Source organism: Myotis myotis, unplaced genomic scaffold (assembly GCF_014108235.1).
Source record: "Myotis myotis isolate mMyoMyo1 unplaced genomic scaffold, mMyoMyo1.p scaffold_m19_p_24, whole genome shotgun sequence".
Lineage (NCBI taxonomy): Eukaryota > Metazoa > Chordata > Mammalia > Chiroptera > Vespertilionidae > Myotis > Myotis myotis.
In genome coordinates this window covers 5543483-5559167 of record NW_023416329.1, presented here as the reverse complement: position 1 = coordinate 5559167, position 15685 = coordinate 5543483, and the positions used below count along the sequence as shown (strand labels likewise).

At 42.2% G+C, this 15685-nt stretch overlaps 1 protein-coding gene across 4 annotated transcripts in view; it reads right to left on the bottom strand.

The window, feature by feature from the left end:
- Positions 1-15685, bottom strand: part of ZFAND4 (zinc finger AN1-type containing 4) — a 103283-nt gene that overhangs the window by 45037 nt on the left and 42561 nt on the right. For 3 of the 4 annotated variants that reach the window (XM_036356041.1, XM_036356040.1, XM_036356043.1), the window contains one exon: positions 7979-8054. The exons of the other annotated variant lie outside the window; for it this stretch is intronic. In XM_036356041.1, coding sequence (XP_036211934.1) covers positions 7979-8054 — 76 coding nt within the window. The remainder of the gene's footprint in view (positions 1-7978; positions 8055-15685) is intronic. 4 annotated transcript variants of the gene reach the window in all.

Below are 15685 nucleotides of genomic sequence, written 5' to 3'. Positions count from 1 at the left end.
TCATTGTTACAAATTGAACATAATTACAGCATAGTGATTAATCCCAAAAACAATATGTAATCATATATGTGTTTTCCGATGGTTTTAGGTGACCCCTGTGAAAGGGTCGTTTGAGCCCCAAAGGGGTCGCGACCCACAGGTTGAGAACCACTGGCTTAGAGTCAATAATGAAAAAGTAAAACAAAGATTCAAAGGACAAGGATCAGGTAATATGAGGTACTTAGCCAACACATCTTTTTTTAATTGAATGTATTGGGGTGACATTGGTTCCCCAAACCAAAAAGGTTTCATGTGTACAACTCAATAAAACATCATCTGCAATATTAGCAAATCGGATCCAATAATATATTAAAAAGATCATACACCATGATCAAGTGGGATTTATTCAGGGAATGCAAGACTGGTTAAATATCCACAAATCAGTAAATGTGATACATCACATATGCAAATTGAAAGATAAATATCACACGATTATATCAATAGATGCAGAAAAGGCAGTTGACAAAATGCAACACCCTTTTTTGATAAAAACTCCCAGGAAAGTGGAAATAGAGGGATCATATCTCAACATAATAAAGGCCATATATGACAAACCTACAGCCAACATAATACTCAATGGTCAACAACTAAAAGCTTTTCCCTTAAGAAAAGGAACAAGACAAGGATGTCTGCTTTCACCACTCTTATTCAACATAGTATTGGAAGTCCTAGCCACAGCAATCAGAAAAGAAGAGATAAAAGTCATCCAAATTGGAAAGGAGGAAGTAAAATTCTCATTACTCTCAGATGACATGATATTGTACATAAAAAACCCTAAAGATTCCACCAGGAAACTACTGGACATAATAAATTAATTCAGTAAGGTAGCAGGATACAAAATCAACATCTAGAAATGAATGGCATTTTTATACACCAATAATGAACTTTCAGCAAGAAAAACTAAAAAAACAATCCCATTTACCATTGCAACAACAACAACAACAAAAAGATACCTAGGAACAAACTTAACTAAGGAGGTAAGAAACCTGTATTTGGAAAACTATAGGACATTGAAAATATAAATAGAGGAAGATACAAAAAGATGGGAACGTATACCATGTTCATGGATTGGAAGAATTAACATCATTAAAATGTCTATACTACCCAAAAAAACTATAGATTCAATGCAATCACTATTACCAGTAAAATACCAATGGCACACTTCACAGAACTAGAATAAATACTCCAAAAATTTATATGCAACCATAAAGATCCCAAATAGCTGTGGCAGAAAGAAAAGAAAGAAGAACCAAGTTGGAGGGATCAGAATACTGGATATCAAACTATACTACAAAGTCATTATAATCAAATCAACGGATCAGAACAGAAGCCCCAGAAATTGACCCACACCATACAGTCAATTAATAATTGACAAAGGAAGCAAAAACATACAATGGAGAAAAGGCATCCTCTTCAACATATGGTGCTGGGAAAATTAGACAGACACATGAAAAAGATGAAACTAAACCATCAACTTACACCATACACAAGAATAAACTCGGGAGAAACCAAGATGGAAGCATAGGTAAACACCGGAGTTTGCTGCCTCAAACAACCACTTCAAAAATACAACTAAATGACGGAACAGACATCATCCAGAACCACAGGAAGGCTGGCTGAGTGGAAGTCCTACAACTAGGAGGAAAGAGAAAAACATACCGAGACTCAGAGGAGGCGCAGTGCTGAAGTAAAATACTAAGGTGTGGAGTGCATGGGGAGCGGGCTGGTAGCTGAGGGTGTGGTTGTTGTTTTCAATCGGGAGGGAGTCTCAGGCTCTGAGCTCCAGTTCCGGGAGAGTCTCTAGGGACCCAGACTCATACGGGAGAAGCGGGACTGTCTGGCATCGCTCAGAACCCTAGGGCAGCTTTCTCTCCTTGGGGCTTGCAGCAATTACTGGGACACTGAGGGCAAGACTGAGAGCAGCCATAATTGCTAACCCCGCCCTGTTGATCCTGTGGGACCTGCTCCACCCAAGCCCTGCAGGGAGACTTTTGCTGGATAGCCTCAGGCAAAGGCTAGGTTAGCACCTCCCTAGAGATCCAGGAGCCAGGAAGCCAAAAGGTCAGACTGGGACCATCAAGTTTGCAGCTCTGTGGAACCATAAAAGACACACTCAGGGGGCAGACTCAGTGAGCACCAAAGCCCCATCGAAGCAAGTCTACCCCCAGAAGGGTGTCTCCAGCACAGAAGTTCTCCCACTGCAGACACAGCTGATTCTCACAGCCAATAGGCCTCGAGGTCAATTCCTCACAGTGATAACTACAACAATCAAGGCTTAATTATAACAAGACTGTGCACAAAGCCCACAAGGGGGTGCACCAAGAGTGTCTACCTCAGGTAATTGGGACACTTTGCACAGAAAGGCACTCTATCAACACAGCAAAGCATAAAAAATGCCGAGACAAAGAAACAGGACACAAACGACAGAATGGGAGGAAAGCAAACTGCTGGATATAGAGTTCAAAACCACACTTTTAAGGTCTTTAAAGAACTGTCTAGAAGCCACTGATAAACTTAATAAGGCCCTTGAAAAGACTGGTGAGACCACCGATAAATGTAGTGAGATCCTCAAGAAATCTAATGAGACCCTCAATGTTGTGATAAAGGACCAACTAGAAATTAAGCATACACTGACTGAAATAAAGAACATTATACAGACTCCCAACAGCAGACCAAAGGATCGCAAGAATCAAGTCAAAGATTTGAAATACGAAGAAGCAAAAAAACACCCAAACGGAAAAGCAAAATGAAAAAAAGAATCCAAAAATACGAAGATAGTGTAAGGAGCCTCTGGGACAGCTTCAAGCGTACCAACATCAGAATTATAGGGGTGCCAGAAGATGAGAGAGAGCAAGATATTGAAAACCTCTTTGAAGAAATAATGACAGAAAACTTCGACTACCTGGTGAAAGAAATAGACTTACAAGTCCAGGAAGCGCAGAGAACCCCAAACAAAAGGAATCCAAAGAGGACCACACCAAGACACATCATAATTAAAATGCCAAGAGCAAAAGACAAAGAGAGAATCCTAAAAGCAGCGAGAGAAAGAAAATCAGTTACCTACAAGGGAATACCCATACGACTGTCAGCTGATTTCTCAACAGAAACTTTGCAGGCCAGAAGGGAGTGGCAAGAAATATTCAAAGTGATGAATACCAAGAACCTACAACCAAGACTACTTTATCCAGCAAAGCTATCATTCAGAATTGAAGGTCAGATAAAGAGCTTCACAGATAAGGAAAAGCTAAAGGAGTTCATCACCACCAAACCAGTATTATATGAAATGCTGAAAGGTATCCTTTAAGAAGAGGAAGAAGAAAAAAAAGGTAAAGATACAAATTATGAACAACAAATACACATCTATCAACAAGTGAATCTAAAAATCAAGGGAATAAATAATCTGATGAACAGTATGAACTGGCGATTGTAATAGAATCAGGGACATAGAAAGGGAATGGACTGACTATTATTGGAGAGGGGGAAAGGGGTGTGGGGGATGCGGGAAGAGATTGGACAATAATCGTGCACCTATGGATGAGGACAGTGGGTGGGGAGTGAGGGCGGAGGGTGGGGTGGGAACTGGGTGGAGGGGAGTTATGGTGGGAAAAAAGGGTAACTAATGTAATAATCTCAACAATAAAGATTTAATTAAAAAACAAAAACAAAAACAGAGAGAATAAACTCAAAATGGATAAAAGACTTAAATGTAAAGCATGAAATAACAATCTTTTTTTTTTTTAAATATATTTTATTGATTTTTTACAGAGAGGAAGAGAGAGAGAGATAGAGAGTTAGAAACATCGATGAGAGAGAAACATCGATCAGCCGCCTCCTGCACATCCCCGACCGGGGAAGTGCCCACAACCCAGGTACATGCCCCTGACCGGAATCGAACCCGGGACCCTTCAGTCCGCAGGCCGACGCTCTATCCACTGAGCCAAACCGGTTTCGGCATCATAACAATCTTGAAAGAAAACATAGGCAGTAAAATTTCAGACATCTCACACAGCAGAATTTTTGCCGATACATCTTTAGGGCAATGGAAACTAAGGAGAAAATAAACAAATGGGACCACATCAAAATAAAAAGCTTCTGCACAGCAAAGAAACCATTATCAAAATGAAAAGGGAACCACTGAATGGGAGAACATATTTGTCAATGATACATCTTATAAGGGGTTAATATCCAAAACATATAAAGCACTCATACAACTCAACAAAAGGAAGACAAACAATTCAATTAAAAAATGGGCAGAAGAGCTAAATAGACATTTCTCCAAAAAGGAAATACTGATGGCCAAGAGACACATGAAAAAATACTCAAAATAACTACTCATCAGAGAAATGCAAATTAAAACCACAATGAGATATCACCTCACACCTGTTAGAATGGCTATCATAAAAAATAAACAAGTGCTAGCAAGGGTGTACAGAAAAGGGAATACTAGTTCACTGCTGGTGGGAATACAGACTGGTGCAGCCACTATGGAAAACAGTATAGTTTCCTCAAAAAATTAAAAATGGAACTTCTGTTTGACCCAGTGATCCCACTTCTGGGAACATATCCTAAAAATCGCGAAACATCAATTAGAAAGAATATATACATCCCTATGTTCATAGCAGCGTTATTTACAATAGCTAAGATTTTTTTAACAGCCCAAGTGCCCATCAGTAGATGAATGGATAAAAAAGCTGTGGGACATTTATATAATGGAATACTATGCAGCTATTAAAAAGAGGGATCTCTTACCCTTTGGGACAGCCTGGAGGACCTGTAAATATTATGCTAGGTAAAATAAGCCAGACAGAGAAAGAAAAATATCACATGATTTTACTTATTTGTGGACTCTAATAAGCAAAATGAATTGACCAATAAAATAAGACCTGAAGCATGGAGGCATGAAACAGACTGACATATCTTGAGGTGGGGTTAGGGGAATGAGAAGAGATAAACCAAAGAACGTATATACTTATATGCATAGCCCATGGACAGGGGCAATAGGGTGGCATTGGGGCTGGGAGCAGGGGGTAAAGGGAGTAAATGGGAGATAACTATAATACCATCAACAACAAAAACACACATCCTATCTAATAATAGACAAACATGGTAATTAACCGTACCTCCGACATGATTCCCATTGGCTAATCAGGGCGCTAAGCAAATTAACTGCCAACCAAGATGGCGACCGGCAGCCAGGCAGCTGAAGCGAACAGGAGGCTTGCTTGCTCCAGTGAAGGAGGAAGCCAAGGTTCCCCGCCTGCCGCTGCTGTGCTCTGAGCTTGCACTCAAAGAAACAATGTTGCAATTATAGAACCTAAACAAACCCCATGCTTTCAGCCAGCCAGCCGAGCTGGAGTTGCAACAGTGTTTCAATTATAGAAGCCAAACAAACCCAGATTCCTGCTTTCAGCAGCCAAGGTCTCAGAGCTGGAGCCGAGCCTCAGAGCTAAAGCCGGCTCTCAGTTCCAGCCATAGAAGGTAAATAAATCCCAGAATAAAAAAAAAAAAGAAAAAAGGAGAGGTTGGAAGCTTCAGTCACCTGCCAGCCTGAAAACGGCCCTCAGCCCCTCGCCCAGACTGGCCAGGCACCCCAGTGGGGACCCCCACCCTGAAGGGGGTGTAACCAGTTGCAAACAGCCATCATCCCCTCATCCAGGCTGGCCAGGCACCCAAGCGGGACCCCCACCCTGATCCAGAACACCCTTCAGGGCAAACCAGCTGACCCCCACCCATGCACTAGGCCTCTATCCTATATAATAAAAGGGTAATATGCCTCCCGGCACCGGGATCAGTGGAGCTGCAAAGCTTCCCGAACCCGGGATCAGCGGAGCCACAAGGCCTCACACCCCGGGATCAGCGGAGCCGCAACGCCTCCCAGCACTGGGATCAGCGGAGCCACGAGGCCTCCCAGCACCGGGATCAGCGGAGCCACGAGGCCTCCCAGCACTGGGATCAGCAGAGCTGCGAGGCCTCCTGGCCCCTGGAGCAGCGTGACAGGGGGCAGTGCCCAAACCCCCTAATCGCCCTGCAGCTCTGTGTGTGACAGGAGGTGAGGCCATAACCTCCCTATCCGCCCTGCTCTGTTCATGACAGGGGAAGGTGCCCCAACCCCCTGATCGGACCTGCTCTGTGCCTGATGGGGGAGCTCCCCAACCCCCTGATCGGCCCTGCTCTGTGTGTGACAGGGTGCGGCGCCCCAACCCCCTCATGGACCCTGCTCTGTGCCCGATAGGGGGAGCTCCCCAACTCCCTGATCGGCCCTGCTCTGTGTGTGACAGGGTGGAGCTGCAACCTCCCCATTGGCCCTGCCCTGAGTGTGACGGGGGAGTGCCCTAACCCCCTGATCGGCCCTGCTCTGTGGGTGACAGGGGGTGGTGCCCCAACTCCCCTATCGGCCCTATTCTGTGCGTGACACGGGGCAGCTCCCCAACCCCCTGATCGGCCCTGCTCTGTGTGTGACAGGGTACGGAGCCCCAACCCCCCTGATAAGCCCTGCTCTGTGCGTGACAGGGGGCAGCGCCCCAACCCCCTGATCGGCCCTGCTCTGTGCGTGACAGGGGTGGCGCTGAAACCTCCCCATCGACCCTGTCTTGAGTGTGACAGGGTATGGTGTCCCAACCCCCCAATCAGCCCTACCCTGAGCGTGACTGGGGGTGGCATCACAACCTCCCAATCGCCCTGCTCTGTGCATGACAAGGGGTGGCGCCCCAACTCCCCAATCGGCCCTGCTCTGAGCCCGACCAGGGGCTGCACCTAGGGATTGGGCCTGTCTTCTGCCACCCGGGAGCAGGCCTAAGCCAGCAGGTCGTTATCTCCCGAGGGGTCCCAGACTGCGAGAGGGCACAGGCCGAGCTAAGGGACACGCCCCCCCCCCCCGCCAGTGCACAAATTTTTGTGCACCGGGCCTCTAGTCCTATCTAATAAAGAGGGAATATAATAATTGACCCTTATGCCATTGCAAGATGGCAGTGCCCACAGCCAATAAAGAGGGAATATGCTAATTACTGCCCCACCCTCAAAGATGGCGGCACCCACAGCCAATCAGGAGGGAATATTCTAATTGACTGCCATACCCTCAAAGATGGCAGCACTCACAGCCACAAGATGGTGGTGCCCAGTCCTCTCCACCCTGCTGGGGTGGCAGGTGTGCGGCAAGGCCGGGCCCGCCCACCCGGCCTTGCCACATGCCTGCCTCCAGAGTCCCTCAGTCCCCTCGGCCCCCCAGCCAACCAGGGCTGGCCCAAGGCACAGGCAAGCCTCAGATGGTGGCTGCCCAGCCGCCCCAGGCCGCCGGAGGCTCAGGTAACCAGGGCCGGCCGAGGCTTGCGCTGCCAGCAGTGGCAGCAGCAGAGGTGTGATGGGGTGTTGCCTTCCCCTGATTTCTGGGTCATCTCCCACCCCTGAGGAGTCCTAGACTGTGAGAGAGTGCAGGCCAGGTTAAGGGGCCCCTCATCCAGTGCATGAATTTTCATGCACTGGGCCTCTAGTTAAAAAAATAATAAATTGGCAAAAAAAACCCACATTATCTGCAAACTGCATTGTGTATCCATCACTCCAAGCAAAATCTCTTTATGTCCCCATTTTCTTCCCCTTTGCCCAGATCCACCTACCCCCCACTGCTCCTTTCCCTCTATCACCATACTGTTGTCTGTGTCTGTATGGTATGTATATAAGTTTTTTGGCTAATCTCTTCACCTTCTTTCATCCAGTCCCTGCTTCCCCACCCCTCTGACAGCTGTTAGTCTGTTCCACACGTTTCCATGCTTCTGTTTCTGTTTTGTTCAACAGTTTATTTAGTTCGGGATTTACACTGAAATCTAAAAAACAGAACTATTCAGAAGAAGAGACATGATCCACAGATTCAGAAGAAAAACAATGGTACTAAATGAAGTTGCAATACTGAGCATCTATAAAACAATTAATACGCAATTACACTCACTTGTAATCATTCAAGCAATAATCATCTTCAAGTTCCACGTTATTCCAAATTAAGTGCTGCTGACAGATGGGAATACCTTAGGGAAAGGTTATAAAAAATGGTTTAAAATGCAATAGAATCTTAAAAGTATGATACAAAGCTATGTATGAAATGAAAATAATAATAACAACAACAAGAAATTAAACACACTTCTATATTGAATGCTGAGTGCTTAACTAACACTTACAGAATCACAGATAGAAGACATAGCTAAACGTAGATATAGTTCAATCCACTCACTTTAGAAAAGAACAGTATGTTTCAGTAACTCTCTGACCTTGAAACTGGAAGACAGTTCTAAATGCTGCAAAGTACAAGTCTTCATTCAGGGTTATTGTCAAGGTTAAAAGTATGAGTGGGAATGGGTAAAGGCAGTTAAAACGTACAAATTCCCAGCCATAAAATAAGTCATGGGGATGTAATGTATAATATGGAGACTAGAATTAATAATATTGTGTTGTGTATCTAAAAGTTGCCAAGAGAGATCTTAAAAGTTTTCATCAGAGGAAAAAAAAAACCAAAAAACTTTTGCTCTGGCCAGGTAGCTTAGTTGGTTAGAGTGCTGTCCCAATATGCCAAGGTTGCAGGTTTGATCCCTAGTCAGGGCACATACAGAAACAGACCAATGAATGTATAAATAAGGGGAATGACAATTTGATGCTTCCCTTCTCCCCTTCCTCTCTCTAAAAATCAATAAAAATTTTAATTAAAAAAAACTTTTGTAACTTTATGCTGATGGATATTAACTAGATTTATTGTGGAGATCATTTTGCAATACATACAAATATTAAATCACTAGAGGCCCAGTGCATGAAATTTGTGCACTCGGGGCGGGGGGGGCCCTCAGCCCGGCCTGCAACCTCTCGAAGTCCAGGAGCCCTCAGGGGATGTCCAAATGATGGCTTAGGCCCACTCCCCACCAGCAGTGATCCTTGGTGCTGCTGAGAGCCCGGCTCAGGGTTTCTGGCTGAGCAGTGCTCCCCCTGTGGGAGTGCACTGACCACCGGGGGCAGCTCCTGCATTGAGCACATCATAGTGACTGGTCATTCCACCATTCAGTTGATTTCCATATTAGCCTTTTATTATATAGGATTATGTGGTGCACCTGAAACTCATATATGTCAATAATAGCTAAATAAAAAAAACAGCAAGAGACAGAAAGGTGGTGGCCAAATAGGCAGACCTTTCTTGCACATCCTCCCAGGGCCAGACTAGAAATACCACTAAAGTGGGGAACATTCATCTGGAATTACCAACTGAGGTCCAGCTGAGAAGGCTTATATCAAGGAAAGACAGAAAACACCTGGTGACCAGTGGGAAGGGCGAGGTCATGAGAAAGGCTGACCCGGCTTTCACAGGTAGCAGGCCAAGAGTGAAGAGGGAGTTCTCAGCTATGGGAGGGTTTTTTCCCCTGAGAAGATGGAGGCCCAGGACCCAGGCTGCACTCCTCATTCTAGAGCACTACAGCCAAGACCAGTAACCCACGTAACATCCAGCTATATAAGGCAGCAATTTGCTCTAATACACAGAAACAAATACAAAGGGAGAGACAGAGAAACAACCCCCAAATGAAATAAGAGGAGGAAACTCCAGAAAGAGCGAAATGAAATGGAAGCAAGCAATTTATCAGATATAGAGTTCAAAGTAATGGTTATAAGGATGCTCAATGAACTTAGTGAGAATTTCAAGAAACTTAGTGGGAACTACAATAGTATAAAACAAGAAATATAAACCAGAAATAATAATCAGTTGAAAATTAAGAATAACATATCTGACATCAAGAATACACTGGAAGGAAACAAAAGTAGATTAAATGAGGCAGAAGACTGAATCAGTGACTTGGAGGACAAAGTAAAAAAATAAACAAAACCTAATTAGAGCAGCAAAAAAGAAAAAAGAATTGAAAAGCAGGAAGATAGTTTAAGGGAACTTGGGGACAACATGAAATGTAATAACATTTGCATCATAGGGGTGCCAGAAGGAGAGAAAAGTGAGCAAGGAATGGAGAGCCTGTTCAAAGAAATAATGACAGAAAACTTTGCTAACCTGGTGAAGGGAAAAGTTACACAATTCAGGAAGCACAGAGAGTTCAAATCAAGATGAACCCAAAGAGACCCACTCCAAGACACATCATAATAAAAATGTCAAACATTAAAGACAAAGAATGAATCTTAAAGGCGACAAGAGAGAGACAGAAAGTTACTGACAAGGTAACTTTAGAATATAGAATGTCAGCTGATTTCTCAAAACAAACACTTGAGGCCAGAAGGGACTGACATGAAGTATTCAAAGTAATGAAAAACAAGGACCTGAACCCAAAATTACCCTACCCAGCAAGGCTATCATTTAAAATTGAAGGGGAAATAAAAGCTTCCCAGACCAAAAAAAAAAAAAAAAAAAAAAAGGCTAAAGGAGTATATACCACTAAGCCAGGATTGCAGGAAATGCTAAAGGTAGTGCTTTAAGAAGAAGAAGAAATTGAGAGAGAGAGGAACATATGTATAAAGAAAAAAGTGGCAGTAAATAAGTACTTATCAATAATAACCTTAAATGTAAATGGATTAAATGCTCCAATCAACAGACACTGAGTAGCTGATTGGATAAGAAAACATGACCCATATACATGCTGTCTATAAGAGACTCACCTCAAAACAAAAGATTCACACAGACTGAAAGTAAAGGGATGGGAAAAAATTTTCCATGCAAATGGAAAAGAAAAAAAAAGCAGGGGTAACAATACTTATACTTGGCAAAATAGACTTCAAAGCAAAGGCTGTAAAAAGAGACAAAGATGGCCACTACATAATACTAAAGGGATTAACACAACAAGAGGATATAACCCTGGTAAACATACATTAAACCCAATATATATGCAGTATATAAAACATTTAGTTTACTGTCCTTAGGGGTTTGTATTCTAAAAATATGTTCCCAGAGTAACATGTTCACATGGAATGATGACTGCTTATATGTGAATTTATTTAGTGATTAAGGTGGCATCTTTCACATTTCTTGTGAATGGAAATGCCAGTAACTTTGAAAAGAGAAAGCAGAAAATACAATTTCCAATAAAAAAACATTAATATATTAGAAAATTCATTCCACTTCAGTGTTTGTCTGTGATTATAGTTATAATTGTATATTAACATCCTTTTTTTGTAGAGCTTGAATACTAATTACAGAATAACTCAGTCTTGGAAGGAAAAAAGTATATTATGAACAATTTTCAATGCTAAAAATAATAGTCTGAATGACAGTTTCTTTACATTTTTGTGATGTTAAAGGAATATTAAGGTAGATCCCACACTCCAGCATAAGTAACCTTTTTTTGGCGGGGGGGGGGCGCGGGGGGCAAACTGCACATTTGAATGTCCAAAGAATATTTGCACTATATTAGCCAGAGAATGAGCATTATATACACAGACAGCATTTAATGGATACTGATATTGATGAAAATCTTTTCCAAACATGTCACACACTGCCTTCTTTAATTACTTTTGCTTATGATACTATAAAATAAATTCACTAGAATAGTAACAGTAAGTGCTATTTGCAAATACACTAGCACCCATATATTACTTATCACAGTTTTGTTTATAATAATAAATAATTAGATAGGTAAAAATATCTCTTAATAGAAGACTGGGTAAGTAAATTATGACAAATATATATTAAAGTGCCATTTGTTAAACACACAAAAAAATGTTTTAAAAAGAAATATACCCCAAATGTTATGAATAGATCCTATAGTTCTAGAGGCTGGAAAGCCCAGGATCAAGGTTCTAGCAAAGTAGGTTTCATCCTGAGGCCTCTTCTCTTGGCTTGTAGGCATCTGACATCTTCCTGTGTGCTCACATGACTACTTCTTTCTGAGTGTACACAGAGAGAATGGGAGCTTTCTTGTGTCTCTTCTCATAAAGGTACTAATCCCATCAAGAGTGGCCCATCCTCATGACCTCATCTAATCCTAATAATTACTCAAGCACATGGCTTTGTCTTTTTTAGAGTTTTCACACAGATACATTTGTGTTTGACAACATGTTCATATCTGCATTTAGAAAATAAACCAGAATCAGTAGGATTTATGGATAACTAAAGACAACGCTGAAACATAGTTCCCATCTCCAAATATCTCCTCCCAAAACAATACAGAATAAAGAGAAGAGAAATGATACAAAGAAACCATGCCTTTAGCCCTTATAACTTAGAATCAGCTAATGTTCAAATTTCAAAATAACTGGAAATAAAAAGGGGCAATCACTCATTCCCAGTGCAGGATGTCTCATGCTTCTGCCCCTGCAGAGCTCACTGAGAAAAATTTTGGAGAAGAGAGAGAGAGAAGCAAGTGACATTATATAAATTCAGCATAAAATCATCACAAAGAAGAGAAGGCCATTCTAAGTCCGAAAAGTCTACAAAAGGAACTCAGGTAGATTAGAGCACTGGCTACAAGGAAGGGACTTTAAAGCCAAGCAATGGAAGGAGCTTGGGAAAAGGGTTGTGGGGCAGAGGGCAAAGAGAGAGAGAGAGAGAGAGAGAGAGAGAGAGAGAGAGAGAGAGAGAGAGAGAGAGAGAGAGAGAGAACCCTTCAGTAATCTAGCAGTCAAGGGGAAAAGGAATAAGGGATGAAAAACTCAAGAGTCCTAAAAGACAAAAGGACTTTAGGACTCACAATTCCCCCATCACCACAAAACATAAAACATCTACTAAAATATCTGCACATTGCTCTACTAATAGGGAGAGCACTATTAAACAGAATCTGTAAAACACCCCAATACCACAAAAATCAACAAGGTAAAAATTAACAAATCCATAAAGAGTTAATAGTAAAAACTAGCAAACAAAATTCCACACCTATCAACCAAGGTAAATTTTACCAAAAAAAAAAAAAAAAAAAATAGCTGTGAAGAAGAACACTGTAGAGCCACACCCACAACTTACTCAAGCATTTGAAGATATTTAAGAAAATGCTTTGAATCAGAAGTCCAAAAATTAAGACTAGAGCCGTGGTCAGTGTGGCTCAGTTGGTTGGAGTGTCATCCTGTACACCAAAAGGTTGCAGTATCAATTTGTGGTCAGGGCACATAACCAGGTAGTGGGTTTGATCTCCGATCAGCCATGTGCAGGAGGCAACTGATTGATGTTTCTCACATCAATGTTTGTTTGTTTCTTTTCTCTCTCCTTTCCTCTCTGTAAAATCAATTTTTCAAATATATATTTTTAATTAGAACAGAAAATGTCCACACACAAAAAAAATAGAACTAAAAAAGAGCTGACTAAACTTAGAAAAGAAATGAAGGAAAAAGATAAAATTACCTCAAAAATAAGAATAAATTACAAGAGATAATCAACTCAAGTACATATTTAGTAAAGGGAGGTTGGCTGGCCATGGGGAGGTTGGCTGTGGGAGTGCACTGACCACCAGGGGGCAGCTCCTGCATTGAGTGTCTGCCCCCTAGTGGTCAGTGCGCGTCATAGCAACTGGTCGACTGGTCGTTCTGGCCATTTGGTCATAACAGTTGCTTAGGCTTTTATACGAAAAGATAGTCAACATCACTAATCATCAGGAAAATGCAAATCAAAATCACTATATGATATCACAACCATTAGGATGTCCACTAGCAAAGAAAAAAAAACTCAGAAAAATCATAAATTTTGGCAAGGATATGAAGAAATTAGAACCCTTGTGCAGTGTTGGGGGGAATACAGAATTAACCACAATGGAAAACAGTAAAATTAGAATTATTGCTCCTCAAAAATTAAAATTAGAATTACCATATGATCAGAAATTTCACTTCTTGGTATATATCAAAAGAAATCAGGATCTGGAAGAGATATTTGCACACCCATGTTCATTGCAGCATTATCCAAAACAGTCAAGAGATAGAAGCAACCTAAATGTTTATTGACACAAATAGATAAAGAAAATACTATATGTTGACTGTATACATTAGGCTAAGAACTGTACAGGAATATAATACTCTAGTTAGTAAAATTCTTTCTTATGTAGATACTAGTGGCCCAGTGTGTGATATCACATGCAGTAGGTCACCCGCCACTTTTGCGGGAGCCACAGTGTGCCTGCGGGAGCCGGCGGGAGCCGCAGCACGCCTGCAGGAGCCATGCTGCTTCCACGGGAGCCGCGCCACTTCCACAAGAGGCAGGAGCAAGCTGCCAGCACCCATGGGAGGTGGGAGGGAGCCGTGCTGCTTTGGGAAGTGGAAGGGAGCCCCCGCCACCGCCACCCACAGTAACGGCGGGGGAGGGGGGGGGGGACCTAGAGGTGCTCTATGCACGTGCAGCCTGTTGAACGGTTACTGTGACGCCGCAATGGACAATTTGCATATTACCTCTCTTTCTCTCTCTCTCTCTCTCTCTCTCTCTCTCTCTCTCTCTCTCTCTATATATATATATATATATATATATATATATATATATATATACTAGAGGCCCAGTGCACGAAATTCGTGCACCCGGGGGTGAGGGGGGCATCCCTCAGCCCTACCTGCGCCCTCTCGTAGTCCAGGAGCCTTCGGGGGATGTCAAACGGACCGCTTAGGGAGTCGGACATCCTTGGCGCTGCCCCGGAGGTGGGAGAGGCTCCTGCCACCGCCACTGCACTCGCCAGCTGTGAGCCCGGCTCAAGGCTTCTGGCTGAGCAGCGCTCCCCCTGTGGGAGCACAATGACCACCAGTGGGCAGCTCCTGCATTGAGCATCTGCCCCTAGTGGCCAGTACACGTCATAGTGACCAGTTGTTCTGCCGTTCAGTCGATTTGCATATTAGCCTTTTATTATAGAGGATAGATGGGTTAGTGATTGTAAACTAATTTATGTGTATGGTAAGTCTGAGCAAATACGTAGATTGTGAATAATGTGAACCAAGTTTATCACTGTGCAAGAAAGAAGTTATAAATGAGGAAAGAGAAAAGGCTAGAATGAATACTATGGTAATAAATTGAAATTAGAGGTATCTGTATGAAATCCTGGTTTTTAATATATATAAGATTTGGATAGATAAAGAAGTATACATGTGTAGTAAATATACATATTTCCTATCTCTGTCCATTATGAAGGCCTAGAAGCAATTATACCCCAATAGCCATGTGTGCACACTTAGCACTGGATCTTGGTTTCTACATACCTTTCCATTAAGTAACCTTAGAATTCCAATAAAAATAACCTTAGAGAAATGACTGATGGCAGGACTGAGGCAGGAAAAATATAAGATTAACCTGGAATATTTTGTGGTATCACACAAAGCAAGGATATGCCTAAAAAATAATGGGGACATTTCCAAAGAACATATGAACCAATTTTAGCAATAAAATAACAACAGTAATATAGCATAACCCATAGAATAAAATAAATATCCATGAGCCCATGCTGATATAAATAACTGGATAAATAAATAATAAAGGCTAATGGGCAGCATTTCCTTACAGTAGAATGCCAATAAATGCAGAAGCAATAAGGGAAATAGAAAAATCATCACCAGGCAAATACTACAGTAACAGATGTACCTGGCAAAGTCATCAATGAATACTAAAATTATTGGCCAAAATAATAAGAACAAGATCAAGGTAGGCCTCACAAGATATTTATTAACTAGAGGCCTGGTGCACCGATTCATGCACATTGAACAAAAATAATTAGAAGAAATATTTTAA